The sequence below is a fragment of the Scyliorhinus canicula genome, chromosome 1 (genome assembly GCF_902713615.1).
Source record: "Scyliorhinus canicula chromosome 1, sScyCan1.1, whole genome shotgun sequence".
NCBI lineage: Eukaryota > Metazoa > Chordata > Chondrichthyes > Carcharhiniformes > Scyliorhinidae > Scyliorhinus > Scyliorhinus canicula.
In genome coordinates, this window is record NC_052146.1 from 210,917,195 (window position 1) to 210,933,681 (window position 16,487).

At 45.9% G+C, this 16,487-nt stretch overlaps 1 protein-coding gene across 1 annotated transcript in view; it reads left to right on the top strand.

The window, feature by feature from the left end:
• Positions 1 to 16,487, top strand: part of macrod2 (mono-ADP ribosylhydrolase 2) — a 1,280,596-nt gene that overhangs the window by 789,084 nt on the left and 475,025 nt on the right. Inside the window, exon 7 of the mRNA XM_038806992.1 lies at positions 3,955 to 4,076. Within this exon, the coding sequence (XP_038662920.1) occupies positions 3,955 to 4,076 (122 nt within the window). The remainder of the gene's footprint in view (positions 1 to 3,954; positions 4,077 to 16,487) is intronic.

Below are 16,487 nucleotides of genomic sequence, written 5' to 3' on the forward strand. Positions count from 1 at the left end.
CTCCACGATGACCTCTGCCACGCAGGGGTCACTCGTTTCTTCCATTTTATCAAAATCCGCAACCTGCCCTACTCCATCGAGGAGGTCAGGACCGTCACCAGGAACTGCCAAATCTGCGAAGAGTGCAAGCCGCACTTCTACCGGCCAGAGAGAGTGCACCTGGTGAAGGCTTCCCGCCCCTTTGAACGCCTCAGCATGGACTTCAAAGGGCCCCTTCCCTCTACCGACCGCAACACGTACTTCCTGAACGTGATTGACGAGTACTCCCGGTTCCCGTTTGCCATCCCCTGTCCCGACATGACCGCTGCCACTATCATTAAAGCCCTCCACAGTATCTTTACCCTGTTTGGTTTCCCCGCCTACGTCCACAGTGATAGGGGGTCCTCCTTTATGAGCGACGAACTGCGTCAATTCCTGCTCAGCAAGGGCATTGCCTCAAGCAGGACGACCAGTTATAACCCCCGGGGAAACGGGCAGGTGGAGAGGGAGAACGGTACTGTCTGGAAGACCGTCCTACTGGCCCTACGGTCCAGGAATCTCCCAGTCTCCCGCTGGCAGGAAGTCCTCCCCGATGCACTCCACTCCATTCGATCATTCCTGTGTACCATGACCAACGAAACATCTCATGAACGTCTCCTTGTCTTCCCAAGGAGGTCCTCCTCCGGGACCTCGCTCCCAACCTGGCTGGTAACTCCTGGACCCATTCTGCTCCGCAAACACGTGTGGGCGCACAAGTCAGACCCGCTGGTCGAGAGGGTGCACCTCCTTCATGCTAACCCTCAGTACGCCTATGTGGCGTACCCCGGCGGCCGGCAGGATACGGTCTCCCTCCGGGACCTGGCGCCCGCTGGATCCCCACCCACACCCCCCTCACCAACCCCACCCACCCTCCCACCGGCGCACCCCACGGCTTCCCCCTTCACAGGGGGATCGGTCCTTCCACTGGCCCCGCCCAGGGGTGGTGAAGCTGAAGAAGCCACGCTCCCGGAGTCATGGATGCCGAGGCGGCGCCTACATAACCGCCGAAACTGCGACGATCACAGAGGACGACCAGGGCCCCCGATCGACTAATAGCTTCATTATGAAATGTACCTGTAAATAAATACCTGTAAATAATTTGTGTGACATGTAAAAGGCACACTGTACCACCGACGGGTACCGCCATAACCTCCACCACTGCATAACGCGAGACCACCACCCCCGACGGACTTTTGTTTAAACAGGGGGTGAATGTGGTAATCGGTATTTGGGGTATTACGGTATCTAGGTTGGAGGTACCTGATGCTGTAAGATCATTGGTGAAGCCTGCCTGCTGGTTCCGCCCAGTAAGGCGGAGTATAAGAGTCTGTGTTTCCTTAGCTGCTGCATTTCTGTGCCTGCGCTGCTGGGGGAAACATCTAGTTCAATAAAGCCTTCAATTGTCATCCAATCTCGCTTCTGGAGTCATTGATCGTGCATCAATTTCTGATCCAGAATGGGAGCAATTTTTTAAAATCTTCAATGCTATTCCTGCACATTGTTAACGATTTAAAAAATGCTGAACTTCAATTTTCATTTTTTTTCTGTCACTTTCCTTTTTTCTCTCTCAGTTGAATCTTTCTTTCCCCCTCTTCTCTTTCTGTACCTGATTTGGCCCTTGAATTTGCCCTCTTTCTCAAGCCATTGTTCTTTTTTTCCTCATTCCTAAATCCCGCATGTTAAGGAGAGACCCAGTTAATCCCGGCATTTCCTGAGGTTTCAGATGCCATGCCGTTCTCACTGTGTTGCTGTCAGCCCACTTGCTGCCAGCAAGTTAGATGACAAATTGTATTTGAGCTGAAAAGCGCAGGAAAATAAAATGACGCGGTAGCATTTTCAGCAAACAACAATGTGTTCAGCTTTCAGAAAGTAGTGAATTGTGTTCAGAAGCTCTGTAAAATATGATTAGGAATATTGAAATGCATATTTTCTCATCGACCTTTAATTGAAACTAGTAGAGACACCCAAAACATTTGCATTCAAATTAGTTTATTTCTCGCAGCAGTACTTATTTGAATACAGGATTTCTGAAGGTATCTCAATCCCAATCCTTCCATCTCTCCCAGGTCATCTCCATTCCACTCTTGCTAACCTGCAATCCATCCCATCCCATCCCTCAGAGAAACAATCTCTCAAGCCAGGGTAACTTTATTGGGCTCCCTTTACCTTCCCTATTTTTGTTCTCCACCATCCCACGTTTCCCCCACCCCCTGCCCTGCCTTTGTGTCTGTGTCACATCCTCTGGTCCTCAGCATGCCCCACGTGCCTCCACATGCGCTAGGCACAACGCACCAACATATTATCATTATAGATTGATGCCCAACCTTTCTGATCTGTAACCAGCCATGAATCTTTACATCTATATAAAAACAGGAATTGTTTTCGAGAGCCGTTTTTAGTCTGAACGCAAACGTGCTCAAATTAAATTGAAACAGAAAATGCAGGCAACTACTCAGTGGCATGTGTGGAGAGAGAAGCAGGACAAATGTGGCAGTTCAGTCACCATTTTGAAAGCTGACGGAGGTTAGAGATCCAATTCAAGTCAGCTTAGCCAACTTTTAGACCAGTTTCTAGGATTGAGGAAATCCATTCTACACCCATAAGGGCAAAATACAGTAAATATATTGTGGCTAAAATGCATTGATACAATTCTTAAATTCTAGCTGATCGGGTATGGATCTTCCTCAAGATGTGTGGTCATACTGTGCTTTTTTGGTCAGTGCCGGGCTACATTCTGCTTGTTGCCAGTAGGAGTGGTCTTCTTCAATGTCTCGGTTTCTGAGCTGATTGTTAGGAGGCTTTGCACATGGGAACTGTGGTAGCTCACCTGAGGAACTGAATTGACCTTTGTGTAGAATGCACCAGCGGATTCCTCGCTTTGTGTGAATATATTTTTTAAGTGTATCCATTCTTTGCAAATGCAAGTCAAACTTTGGCCGAGCACAGTACGAATGCTTTGTCTGTCAAATGACAGTCGCTAACCTCCAAGTGCCAGGCAATGACAATCTCCAACAAGATAGAATCTAACCATCTCCCCATCACATTCAATGGTATTACCATCACTGAATCCCCCACTATTAACATCCTGGGAATTCCATTGACCAGAAACTGAACTGGACCAGCCATTTAAATGCTGCTGCTACAAGTGCAGATCAGAAGCTGGGAATTCTGTGATGATCAAGTCCCCTCCTAACTTCCAAAACCTGCCCACCATCTATAAGGCACAAGTCAGGAGTGTGGTGGAATACTCTCCACTTGCTTGGTTGAGTGCAGCTCCAGCAACACTCAAGAAGTTTGGTACCATCCGGGACAAAGCAGCCCCCTTGATCAGAATCCCATCAACCATGTTAAACATTCACTCCCTCCGCCACTGATACACAATGGCAGCAGTGCGTACCATCTACAAGATTCACTGCAGCAAACTACCAAGGCTCCTTCGGCAGCACATTCCAAATCCACAACCTTTACCACCTCGAAGGACGAGAGCAGAAAGTGCATGGGAACACCATCACCTGCAAGTTCCCTTCCAAACCACATACAGCCGAACTGCCTCACCATTCCTTCAGTATCACTGTGTCAAATTCCTGGAGCTCCCTCCCCAACAGCACAGTGGGTGCACCTACACGACACGCACTGCAGGGATTCAAGAAGGCAGCTCACCACCATCTTCTCAAGGGCAATTAGTGATGGGCAACAAATGCTGGCCTAGCCAGAAAGACCCACACCTGTGAAAGAGTAAAAGAGTTGAAAGTACCAACGTAATGATTTATTGAAAGAAAAATGCTTTATTATTTTGTGTTTTATTTGTTAAAGAAGCTTTAGGTTCAAGAGGAATTGGGTAATGGCTGAAACTAGCACTGACACACCGGGCCTCCTGCTCTGCTAAAGCATTCCATGATTCTAACCAAAAATCTTCTTTCCTTTTTTTGTTTTTAGATGTCATCCACACTGTGGGACCTGTAGCAAGAGGAAACTGTGATGAGCGTCTTAAACGTCAGCTGAGAAACTGCTACGAGACTTCCCTGAAGCTGTTGGAGGCCCAAGGGCTGAAATCTATCGTAAGTCTTACATTGCAAGGAGTCTAAATTATCCTTGTACAAATCTGTTAAAGGATTCACATAAAGGACTGCCCTCTTTTCATCTTCCTAAATCTAAAAATAATGTAACATCAAAGGTCCTGAAAGAGCTACAATCTATTAGAAAACCAGGTCAGGAAACTTGGGATTCTCCTGCTCTCTGCAGAAGTTAACTGTGACACTGATTTAGCGTGTATCAAGTGATAATTATAGTTTTACATTATTCATGTTTCTTCCGCTCTTTGGAAAGATCCAGTCTTTGTCCTCTGTATCTGATGTCAAGTCAAATGAGTTTTGGCTGCCTCCCTGTCTGCATGCTTTTCACATATCCCAAACATGGATTATGTACAATCGTTCATCCATGTTGTGCGGATGTACAGTGTCCAATTACATGTGGGGTGACGCATTATGTTCAATGCAGCTTGAGTCAATCCATCTACTCATTGCATGGAACTGCCCAAGGGATCTGGACAATCTCCACTAACTCAGTCTCACTGAGATTATACACTATCTCCAGACCATTAGATTTGTACAGTGAAATTATACCAGGATTCAGGGTGATTTAGTAGTTTGGATCAGAAATTGGCTAGCTGATAGAAGACAAAGAGTGGTGGTTGATGGGAAATGCTCTGACTGGTGTCCAGTTACTAGTGGTGTGCCACAAGGATCTGTTTTGGGTCCGTTGCTGTTTGTCATTTTTATAAATAACCTGGAGGAAGGCGTAGAAGGATGGGTGAGTAAATTTGCAGATGACACTAAAGTCGGTGGAGTTGTGGACAGTGCAGAAGGATGTTACAAGTTACAGAGGGACATAGATAAGCTGCAGAGCTGGGCTGACAGGTGGCAAATGGTGAGGTGATTCATTTTAGAAGGAATAACAGGAAGGCAGAGTACTGGGCTAATGGTAAGATTCTTGGTAGTGTGGACGAGCAGAGAGATCTCGGTGTCCATGTCCATAGATCCCTGAAATTTCCCACCCAGGTTGAGAGGGTTGTTAAGAAGGCGTACGGTGTGTTAGCTTTTATTGGTAGAGGAATTGAGTTTCGGAGCCATGAGGTCATGTTGCAGTTGTACAAAACTCTGGTGCGGCCGCATTTGGAGTATTGTGTGCAGTTCTGGTCGCCACATTATAGGAAGGATGTGGAAGCATTGGAAAGGGTACAGAGGAGATTTACAAGAATGTTGCCTGGTATGGAGGGAAGATCATATGAGGAAAGGCTGAAGGACTTGAGGCTGTTTTCGTTAGAGAGAAGAAGGTTAAGAGGGGACTTAATTGAGGCATACAAGATGATCAGAGGATTAGATAGGGTGGACATCGAGAGCCTTTTTCCTCGGATGGTGATGTCCAGCACGAGGGGACATAGCTTTAAATTGAGGGGAGATAGATATAGGACAGATGTCAGAGGTAGGTTCTTTACTCAGAGAGTAGTAAGGGCGTGGAATGCCCTGCCTGCAACAGTAGTGGACTCGCCAACACTAAACGCGTTCAAATGGTCATTGGATAGGCATATGGACGATAAGGGAATAGTGTAGAAGGACTTTAGAAGGGTATCACAGGACGGTGCAACATCGTGGGCCGAAGGGCCTGTACTGCGTTGTAATGTTCTATGTTCTATGTTAAAGGGGCAGGATGGTGGTGCAGTGGTTGTGCTAACTGCTTACTGCCTCATGGCGCTGGGTCACTGTCCGTGTGGCATTTGCACATTCTCCCCGTGTCTGCGTGGGTCTCACCCCCACAACCCAAAGATGTGCAGGGTCAGGTGGATTAGCCACGCTAAATTGCCCCTTAATTGGTAAAAAAAAAATTGAGTAACTTCATTTGAAGCCTACTTGTGACAAAAAGCGATTTTCATTTCATTTCATTGCCGTTCAGATAATCTGCCTTCCTATTTTTGCTACCAAAGTGGATAACTTCAGATTTATCCACATTATACCGCATCTGCCTTGCATTTGTCCACTCACTCAAATTGTCCAAATCACGCTGAAGAATCTCTGCATCCTCCTCACAGCTCACCACCCCACCCAGCTATGTGTCATCTGCAAATTTGGAGACATTTAGTTCCCTCATCTAAACCAATATATAATGTGAATAGCTGGGGTCATGCACAAATCCTTAAGATACCCCACTAATCACTGCCTGCCACTTGGAAAACAACCCTATTGTTCCTGCTCTTTGTTTTCTGTCTGCCACCCAGTTTTCTATCTATCTCAATACACTACCCCTAATTCCATGCGTTTTACTCTTACGTGCTGATCTTTTTGTGGGACCTTGTTGAAAACCTTCTGAAAGTCCAAATAAACCACATCCACTGGCTCCCCTTCACTGGTTACATCCTTGATGAATTCCAGTAGATTTGTCAAGAATGATTTTCCTTTTGTAAATCCAGTCTTACTCTGTCCGATCCTGCCACTGTTTTCCAAGTACTCTTCTACTAAATCTCTTATAATGGGCCCCAAAACCCATGTCAGGCTGACTGGTCTATAATTCCTCTCCCTCTCTCCCCCTCCATTTTTAAATAATGGGATTACATTAGATACCCGCCAATCCTTAGGAACTGATCCATTTTGGAAGATGAGCACCAATGCATCCATTATTCAAGGTCTACTTCCTTAAATACTCTGGGATGTAGATTATCAGGCCCTGGGGAGTTATCGGCTTTCAATCCCATCAATTTCCCCAACAGCTTTTCCCAACTAATACTGATTTTCTTCAGTTCTTCCCTCTCACTAAACCCTGTGTTCCCCACCATTTCTGGCTTGTCATTTGTATCCTCCATTATGAAGACAGAACCAAAGTATGTGTTTAGTTGGTCAGCCATTGCTTTGTTACCTATTTTAGATTCCCTTGTTTCTGACTGTAAGGGACCTACATTTATCGTCATCAATCCTTTCACGTACCTATAGAAGCTTTTACGGTCAGTTTTTATGTGTCCTGCAAGCTTACTCTCGTAATTTCCCCCTTCTTAATCAATCCCTTTGACCTCCTTTACGAATTCTAAACTGCTCCCAATCCTCAGGTCTGCTGTTTTTTCTGGCCAATTTGCAAAGTGGGGGAGTCATGATGGAAGGGAAAGTTCGCAGTCTAAAGTTGCTGAACTCGATGTTGAGTCCAGAAGGCTGAAATGTGCCTAATTGGAAGATGAAGTGTTGCTCTTCCAGCTTGCGTTGGGCTTCAATGGAGCATTGCAACAGGCCAACAAATGATATGTGAGAATGAGAACAAGGTGCTGAATTGAAATGGCAAGCGACTGGATGGTTAGGGTCGTTCTTAGGATGGAGCGAAGGTGCAAATGATTGCCAGCCTCCGCAGTATTTTGCAATTACTTGAGTGGAGTTGGAAATTCATTAACTTTAGCATAACCATGGCAGTAATCTCCATCGATTAATCATAGCGACATATTTTCCTTTAAATATTTACTTGGGCACAAGTTGGACATCAGAGGTCTAAGTTTATTCTTCCTCCAATTCCTGCTCACTGAAATGCTGGACTTTCTAAGCTATGCTCGATTTGGAAACCTGACAGAGCACATTACAGGTTAACGGAATCACGGTGATGCCTGCTTGGTTGGTGGGAACTGTGGGGAAATGGGGTGGAGAATGGAAATCACTTGATTTAAAAGCTGATTAAAAGGGATTTGTTCAGGAATGTTGAATATCTATTAAGAATTTCCCTCATCCCCCTTCCCGTCGCCCTGCTTGGGAAAATTTTCATCTCATATGGACGATGACTTGAATCAACAGCAGATCCTGACATTCTCTCATGAGATTCCCTGCTGAAGTTACGTGGTGCCATTTGCTGTGACATTTGAAGCAGCCGCTGTAAAATAGGATGAAAAGCATTCTGCAAATTCCTGATGCTTGCCCTGTGATTTGAGCTGATAAACTACTATGTCAGCCTTTATGATATCTGCCAAAATAGCTGCTGTGGGAGTTGAACCTGACGTCCCTCAGTAAAAAAACAATTCCAGTCACTTACTCCCTACCCCACCTCTGTTCTTCCAACACTCGTAAGGGGACCAAGATTTATTTAACACAATGTTTACACTGTAGTTAGCTGAGACATTTTAAGTGGCTGCATTTCAGAAACTGAAGAGACTTCTTGATAAATGCAAAGTATTTCCATGTCAAGCCATCTGGAAACTTAATACTAAGCAATCTTCCTCCTGTTTCAACCACCCTCACTCTCTCTGCTTGCTGATGTACGACTAACCCACAAACTGAGCTCTGCTGCTCGTGAAGAGCTCACTTATCAGTTTCTCAGCCTCTTGTGACTTTTATTTATGCTGCTGCTCACAGAGAGGTGAGATTACAATGGAGTGAAGCTGTGGCTGGTCAGAATTAAGTCGCCACTCCATTAGAACAATCTGTAAACAAAACCTTTCCATGTTTAGGGGGGGGGGGGGGGGGGGTGACTGCTGCAAGTATCCAAGCTGTGGCTTGTAAAGATCTGTCAGAATTGGTGTTCAACTTAAGAGTCCCTTCATGTCAAGCTAATGAAAAAACAGAGATTACCAAGTTCACGATAAAAAGAAAGAAGACATTACAAGAGGTGCACTTATGGCTTAAAATAACATCAGCACTGCATCAGTGGCGAAGAGGCACAATAATTTCAATGAATATTTCATTTGATGAATTCCTTCACTGTCCTCCCAGTCCATTTAGTAGAAGATGGGGACATATATGGAGTGAGGTCATGCCCCATTCATCGTCTACTCCACAAAGAGGTGGCTTGTGGCACAGGCACAGATTAAGAGTTTAGAATTGCCAGTGTCTGTCTTATGGCTTTTGCACAAACACTTTGAACTCCCTGGAAAATACTACAGGTAGTATTGATGATTCTTGGGAGTTTTGTAACAATCGGCATTTGTGTTAAACGAGAGCTGACAGCAGCTTGAAAAGGATAATGATGGCACGGTTGACAGCAATAATGTGAGACAACATATTGGACGCCGTTTATTAATTAATATTTGTGGTGCTCCTGAAGGTCATTTAAAAATGCTGCATCATCATTTATTGCTCTTTATTACTGAACTGTGTACCGTTTGAATGTAAATTGTTACTAATAAGTGCAGTGTAGACCCAATTAGCACAATCAAAGGTTCTAGCAATATGTTGTTCAGTTCCAATTAACATTCAAGTGAAAACTAATTATCACTTTTTAACCAAATAAAATGCTTAATTAGATCTGTGTTCCAGAACAGGGACCATATTGAATTTGCATTCAAAATATACTGGTCACGGAGACCCGAAAAGTGGTCGATTTAATTCCGCCATTTCCACTTCCAATGACTTAACTCATCTTTACTGGGCTGCTGGTTGGAACTATTTCTGAGCTGAGTTGTTGAGTCGAGGAGGAGAATATTGGGTGAGGCATCTGAATTTGAGCAGACCCCTGGCACTCAGTACCTTCCTCCATTTCTGGCCTCTTGTGAATCCCTGATTTTCATTGTTGGCAGCTTTGTCTTGCCGAGGCTCAAGAATCCTCCCCCTAAGCCCCTCTCTTCTCTTTTTGAGTTGTTCCTGGAGCCTCCCTCATGGGCAAAACTTTTTGGTCACCTGTCGTAATATCTCCGTCCAGGATTGGATATCACATTTTGTCTGATAATGCGACTTGGGATGGTTTGACCTTATTTGAAGTGGTATATAAATGAAGGTTGTTGTTGCCAGGGGTCACACATGAATGTTGGCCACGTGAATGAGGTAGCGACACATGTTTGGAATTCAGAAAAATGTTGGCAGGAGGGAGGATCAAAACATAAGCTGCATTATCTCTGTCTCTAGGGCAACGATCCGGTTGCCCTGGCCTGTTGAGGCCCTTTCCAGTTCTTTGATAGTTTTCCCCTGTGCCTCCAGTTGCCTCTCTGCCTTGTCCAGGGCCTAGGTGCATGGTGCCTAGGGCTCCACAACCGCCACCTTGACCGCAGCTTTTATGTCGGCCTTTATGTCTTCTTTGAACTCCTTTAGCTCCATGGTGACGAACTTCTTCATCCACCTGCTGGCAAGGCGATGCCTGTCAGCGGCTTGTTGGACCCTCCCATTCAGATGTGGCCGATGTTCTTCGCCTCATGGGTCTGCCATCTCATTTGCTTGCTTCTCCAGGCTTCTGCCGCTTTTTGCCTCTTTTGGGTCTCTGGAACTGCTGTTGTTCAGCATTGCTCCATGTGCTTCTATAGAAGAGGGTGAGGGGATGCTTTTCCCCCTGTTCTTGCAGGCTATTTCGGATAAAAGGGCTTAATTTTGAGCTCTCAGGTGGAGAGCCACCTTTCGTGTGTCCGCTCAGCACATTCCTTAACACAGTGTGCTTTAAACTTTTTTCTGGGGACCCATTTTTGCCGACCTTCGCGACCCACGCTGGCCAACCTTCGCGACCGACCCACCATTTTCTCTTACCTTGGTTGCGCCCCCGAGTTTGACAATGCCTGCCTTAACATATGCAAATAATCTTCAATTAAACTGTCAAATAGTAATGAAGTTTGTTTTAATACACCAAATCCTTCCTGAAATCACGCCCGGAACATAGTATCCTTTCATCACAGCTTTAGAAATTTTGACAAATGGGGTTTCTTTACAGTATTCGGGAAAATGTTGGGTTATGGTAAACTCTTTCCTTTTTCTTTTCTTCTGCCATTGCTGCTCTTTCCTTATCTTTTTTGTTTTCCTTTGCTTCTAATTCCAATTCAGGCTGTCTATTTATTTACCATCTTGCAACTGTTTCATTTGTAACTGGATATTATCTAATTTCAATGATTCGGACTATGTCTCTTCCAAATTTAAATGCTGAGGTATCATTTTTATTATGTCACTGATAGGAGTAGTCTATAGGCCACCAAATAGTAACATTATGGTGGGGCAGGCAATAAACAAAGAAATAACTGATGCATGTAGAAATGGTACAGCAGTTATCATGGGGGATTTTAATCTACATGTCGATTGGTTTTACCAGGCCAGTCAAGGCAGCCTTGAGGAGGAGTTTATAGAATGTATCCGCGATAGTTTCCTAGAACAGTATGTAATGGAACCTACGAGGGAACAAGCAGTCCTAGATCTTGTCTTGTATAATGAGACAGGATTAGGGTAGCATGGTGGTTAGCATAAATGCTTCACAGCTCCAGGGTCCCAGGTTCGATTCCCAGCTGGGTCACTGTCTGTGTGGAGCCTGCACGTCCTCCCTGTGTGTGCGTGGGTTTCCTCCGGGTGCTCCGGTTTCCTCCCACAGTCCAAAGATGTGCGGGTTAGGTGGATTGGCCATGCTAAATTGCCCGTAGTGTCCTAAAAAAACGTAAGGTTCAGGAGGGGGGGGGGGGGGGGGGGGGTTGTTGGGTTACAGGTATAGGGTGGATACGTGGGTTTGAGTAGGGTGATCATTGCTCGGCACAACATCGAGGGCCGAAGGGCCTGTTCTGTGCTGTACTGTTCTATGATCTATGATCTATGATTGATTCATGATCTCATAGTTAGGGATCCACTCGGAAGGAGCGATGACAATATGGTGGAATTTAAAATACAGATGGAGGGTGAGAAGGTAAAATCAAATACTAGTGTTTTGTGCTTAAACAAAGATTACAATGGGATGAGAGAAGAACTAGCTAAGGTAGACTGGGAGCAAAGACTTTATGGTGGAACAGTTGAGGGCAGGTTGTGCTTAACTAATTTAGTGGAATTTTTTGAGGACATTACCAGTGCAGTAGATAACGGGGAGCCAATGGATGTGGTATATCTGGATTTCCAGAAAGCATTTGACAAGGTGCCGCACAAAAGGTTGCTGCATAAGATAAAGATGCATGGTATTAAGGGTAAAGTAGTAGCATGGATAGAGGATTGGTTAATTAATAGAAAGCAAAGAGTGGGGATTAATGGGTGTTAGGACTGAGTTTAGGAGGAACTTCTTCACCCAAAGGGTTGTGAATCTATGGAATTCCTTGCCCAGTGAAGCAGTAGAGGTTCCTTCATTAAATAAAGGTAGATAGTTTTTTGAAGAATAAAGGGATTAAGGGTTATGGTGTTCGGGCCGGAAAGTGGAGCTGAGTCCACAAAAGATCAGCCATGATCTCATTGAATGGTGGAGCAGGCTCGAGGGGCCAGATGGCCTACTCCTGCTCCTAGTTCTTATGTTCCTTACTCCTGCAAGTAAAGGCAACTGCATATTGACATGGCGCCTCCCCTAATTACATAATCTCTACCCAAAGTATAAAGCACTCCCACAAGATGTCCCATGACTGGGGACATCTACAAGTTTTGGACATCTCTAAAGGGTCAGGTGGCATCCTGGGAGCAGACACATCAAGGCAGGTTGGCACTTTTGATTCCTCCTCTGTACCATACTCTGAAAACTTTTTGCATAGATTTTTTCCTCCTCGAAAATAAAAGATAAGTTTGTGGGAACGGGGTTCTTTTGCAATACATTTCGGAATACATTTTTAAAACTAATTTTCAGACACTCGATGGTCCGAATAGCCTACTTTTGCTCCCTTGACTTGTGGTCTTATATCTTCCTTTGCTTGGGCCTGTGTTAGCTGTATGTGCACCAAGTCTTAATGATTTCATCAGAGTAATCAATTTGAGCAAAATAACTTCCATGGTATTGCTTCTAAAACTGCAAATTTGCGAGCTTGACTTGGGATTCTGAGTACTATATTTTTACAGGTCCAAAGTAGCCTCTTTTGCAGAGGGGTGTTGGGGGGGGGGGGGGGGGGGGGTTGGTGGCGGCAGAGGGAAATCACACAGACTTGCAATGAGCCAGTGATTAAAAAGCAGCAGTATTTTTATTTATGTAGCAGATAATGTGACCTGAGTTTAATATGGTCGTGCAGGAGAAACTTTATGTTGAACCTCTCTTAGGCTTCCGAGGTCACATTTTCCCTTTCGCAGAGTACCATTTGATGATGCTTATATATCTCTTCCTTGGCTAAACCTGCACTTCTAACACACTTCAGTTTAAAGAGGCTCATATTCTGTCACCCTTTTGTCTGTGTTTGGAATTATTTGTCTGAGTGTCTCTTGTGCTGCGGCAGGAAGTGTTGAACAAGCTGCTAATGCCTTTTGTTCCGTCCACTTTGACTTAACTTGCTGAACTCAGTTATATCTTTCCCAGCTCATATCACCCAGAGATTCTGCATGCAGTGACACCTTGAATGGAACGGAGTGTATATTTTTTTCTGCTCACGTTTGTTAATGTTAGCGAAGTAGAGTTTCAGTTTAGGCTGCAAATGTGCTCCAAAATAGCAACGGTTTACTGCCACATTTCTGTTCAAATTTCTGTTCAGAAGCAAGCGCGGAGGAAAGGAGGCCGGGGGGGGGGGGGGGGGGGGGGGGGGGGGGGGGCAGAGAGACCGGCCCGCCAATCGGTGGGATCCGATCGAGAGCCATGCCACTATGGAGGCCCCCCTTGGGGTCAGACACCCCCCCCCCCCCGGCCGCACCCGGACCCTACACGCCGAGGTCCCGCTGGCTCAGAGGATGTTAGAACGGCGCCGGCGGGACTCGGCTTTTAGTTGACGGCCGCTGGGCCCTTCCGGCCTGGAAAATCGGTTCGCTGGCCATGCCGACCCGGCCCGGAGAGTCGGCACGTACCCCAACCGGCGCCGCGCCAATTCTTCAGCCCCACGGGGGGGTTATTGAAGTCCGCCCAATTTTTTAAAAATCGCTTAAAAATTTTGCAGGATTGATTTAGGAGCAACAACTTGGTGAAGTTTTATTAATACAGCTGAAAATGGGTTTATTGCATTTTCAGTGAGCATTTCCAGTCAGCGTTCAGTCCACCATCTGTGAATAACTCGGTTTAAAATCAATTAAGTTACTTTTAAAAAAAAATATTCTACAGAAACATTTGCTAGTTACAGTATTCAGTTGCTTTGTAAATTAAGCAGAAATTATTTCCAGGGTTTTTAAAATGTGTCCATTAGTGCCCTTGTGCCCAAAAGAAGCGACTTAATTAGAAGAGCTCCCTTGAAGTGGAATTAATTAGTGGAAACTCACCAAGGTGATTCATTTAATCTGGAGGTGTTGCTAGTTTTGTGGGCATAGCTGACTCCTTTTATAAAAAAATATATTTTTATTCTTAATTTTCAACATTTTTACAATTTACAACAGACAGAAACTCCCCCCCCCCCCCCCCACCCCACACACACACACACACACACACACGCATTATGGCCCCCGTCACCCCTCACTCAGCAGTCAACAGTAACCAACTCTCCAAAATGCAAAATGAGCAAACTATTGTAGTGCCCATCACTCCCCCCCCCCCCCCCCCCCCCACCTTAGAGCAAATTTCACTTTCTCCGGGGCTGAAAACTCCAGCAGATCCCCCTGCCATGCCGAGGCACAGGGTGACTTCCATCACAACAAGACCCGCCAGCGAACAATTAGTGAGGCGAAGGCTAAGACATCTGCCACCACACCCATCTGCAGCTCCGGCCAGTCCGACACCCCGAATATGGCTTCTAGGGGATCAGGCACCACATCCACATGCTGAACCCCCAAAATGGTCCTGAAAACTGTCCTTCAAAACCATTCCAGCTTCAGGGCAGGCCCAAAATATATGTACATGGTTCACAGGGCTCCCCCCACATTGTTTACAGACATCCTCCACCCCTTGAACAGCCAGCTCATCCTTGACTTTGTCAGGTGCGCCCTGTACACCACCTTCAGCTGTATCAGCCCCAGCCTCGCACACACAGTCGAGGTGTTTACCCTCCACAGCACCTCATATCACAATCCTTCCACCAGCGCTGCCCCAACTCTTCCTCCCACTTCGCCTTAACCCCCTCCATGGACACCCCATCCTCCTCCAAAATCCTCCCGTAAATCACCGAGACAAATCACCCTCTCCAATCCCCCCTGCTGCCAGCACCGCCTCCAACATAATAATCTTTATTATAATAATCTCTATGAGTGTTACAAGTTGGCTTATTTAACACTGCAATGAAGTTACTGCGATAATCCCCTAGTTGCCACACTCCACACCTGTTCGGGTACACAGGGGGAGAATTCAGAATGTCCAATTCACCTAACAGCATGTTTTTGCGACTTGTGGGAGGAAACCGGAGCACCCGGAGGAAACCCACGCAGACGCGGGGAGAACGTGCAGACTCCGGGAATCAAACCTGGGACCCTGGCGCTGTGAAGCAACAGTGCTAACCACTGTGTCGCTGTGCCGCCCAACAGCGAGGAGGCAGGCAATATCAGGAAGGTTGGGAAGACCTTCCTTGCAAGTCCTGCACCATATACCTGAAACTTTTGCCACGCGCTAACCCAAACTCCTCACCCTGCTCCTCGAAGCTCGCAAACCGTCCTCCCAGAAACAGATCCTTCATCTCCTTAATTCCCTTCTCTTCCCATACCCTGAACCTCGCATCCATCCTCCCCGGCTCAAACCCATGATTTCCCTCTAATTGGCATCCCTCCCGCGTCGCTCCCAACCTAAAATATTGTCAAAACTGCTTCCAGATCTTCAGCGTGGCCACCACCACTAGACTCACCGACCACTTCCCTCAGGCCATCGGGAGCAGTGCATGCAACCCCGCTTCCATCCTCACCCACAAAGCCCCCACCTCCCTCTTCCAGGAACCTGATACTGAGATGTCTGGCCTCTGCTACACCAAGGACAGCATGGAAATCTAACATTTGTACAGTCCAGATGAGAAAAGAAAAATTGGTCCTTAAGAATGTGCGCACAAAACCCCAAAGAGATTTATATTTTCAAATACTTATCTTTTGACCAAACCACTGGTCAGTTGTCCTAATACCTCTCCCTATATGGTGAATTATTTTGAAGCAACTTGGTATGTTTTAAATTGCCCCCCCCCCCCCCCCCCCCCCCCCGTGAAGCAAGACCTTTGATTTGTAAGTTATCATCTTGATTTTCAAATCTCCTCCAGCCCTACAACCATTTGACGTCCTTGCACTCCTCCATTCCTGACCTGTTGCACATCACTGACTTCAATCACTTCATCATTGGTGGCCATGCCTTTGGCTGCCTGGACTGGAATTCCCTCCCTGAACTTCTTTCCTTCCTCACCTCCCTCTCCTATTGAAGGGACACTTTCATGATGGGTCCTTAACATGACAATTATTTCTTGTAGATGTTTACTTTGTTGGCGACATCATCATCGTGTGTATTCTGCCCTCAGGTAGGTCCCTGGCTCATGGCAGACTTTCCTTAACTCTCCGTCTTGTGCTAGTCTTCATCTGCCAATAACATCCTTCAATTTTCAAGTCATCCAGCAATGATATTCGCTTTCTTTCTCTTCCTCTTATTCCTTTAAACCTTCCCTCCATAATGTGTATTAGAGGTCTGCTACCTCTTAAGATTTGCCTACCCAGACTCTCAGTCTGTTCCTAACTACATTCAGCAAAATTCCTTGTTCATTGACCCTCCTAAGCACTTAATTT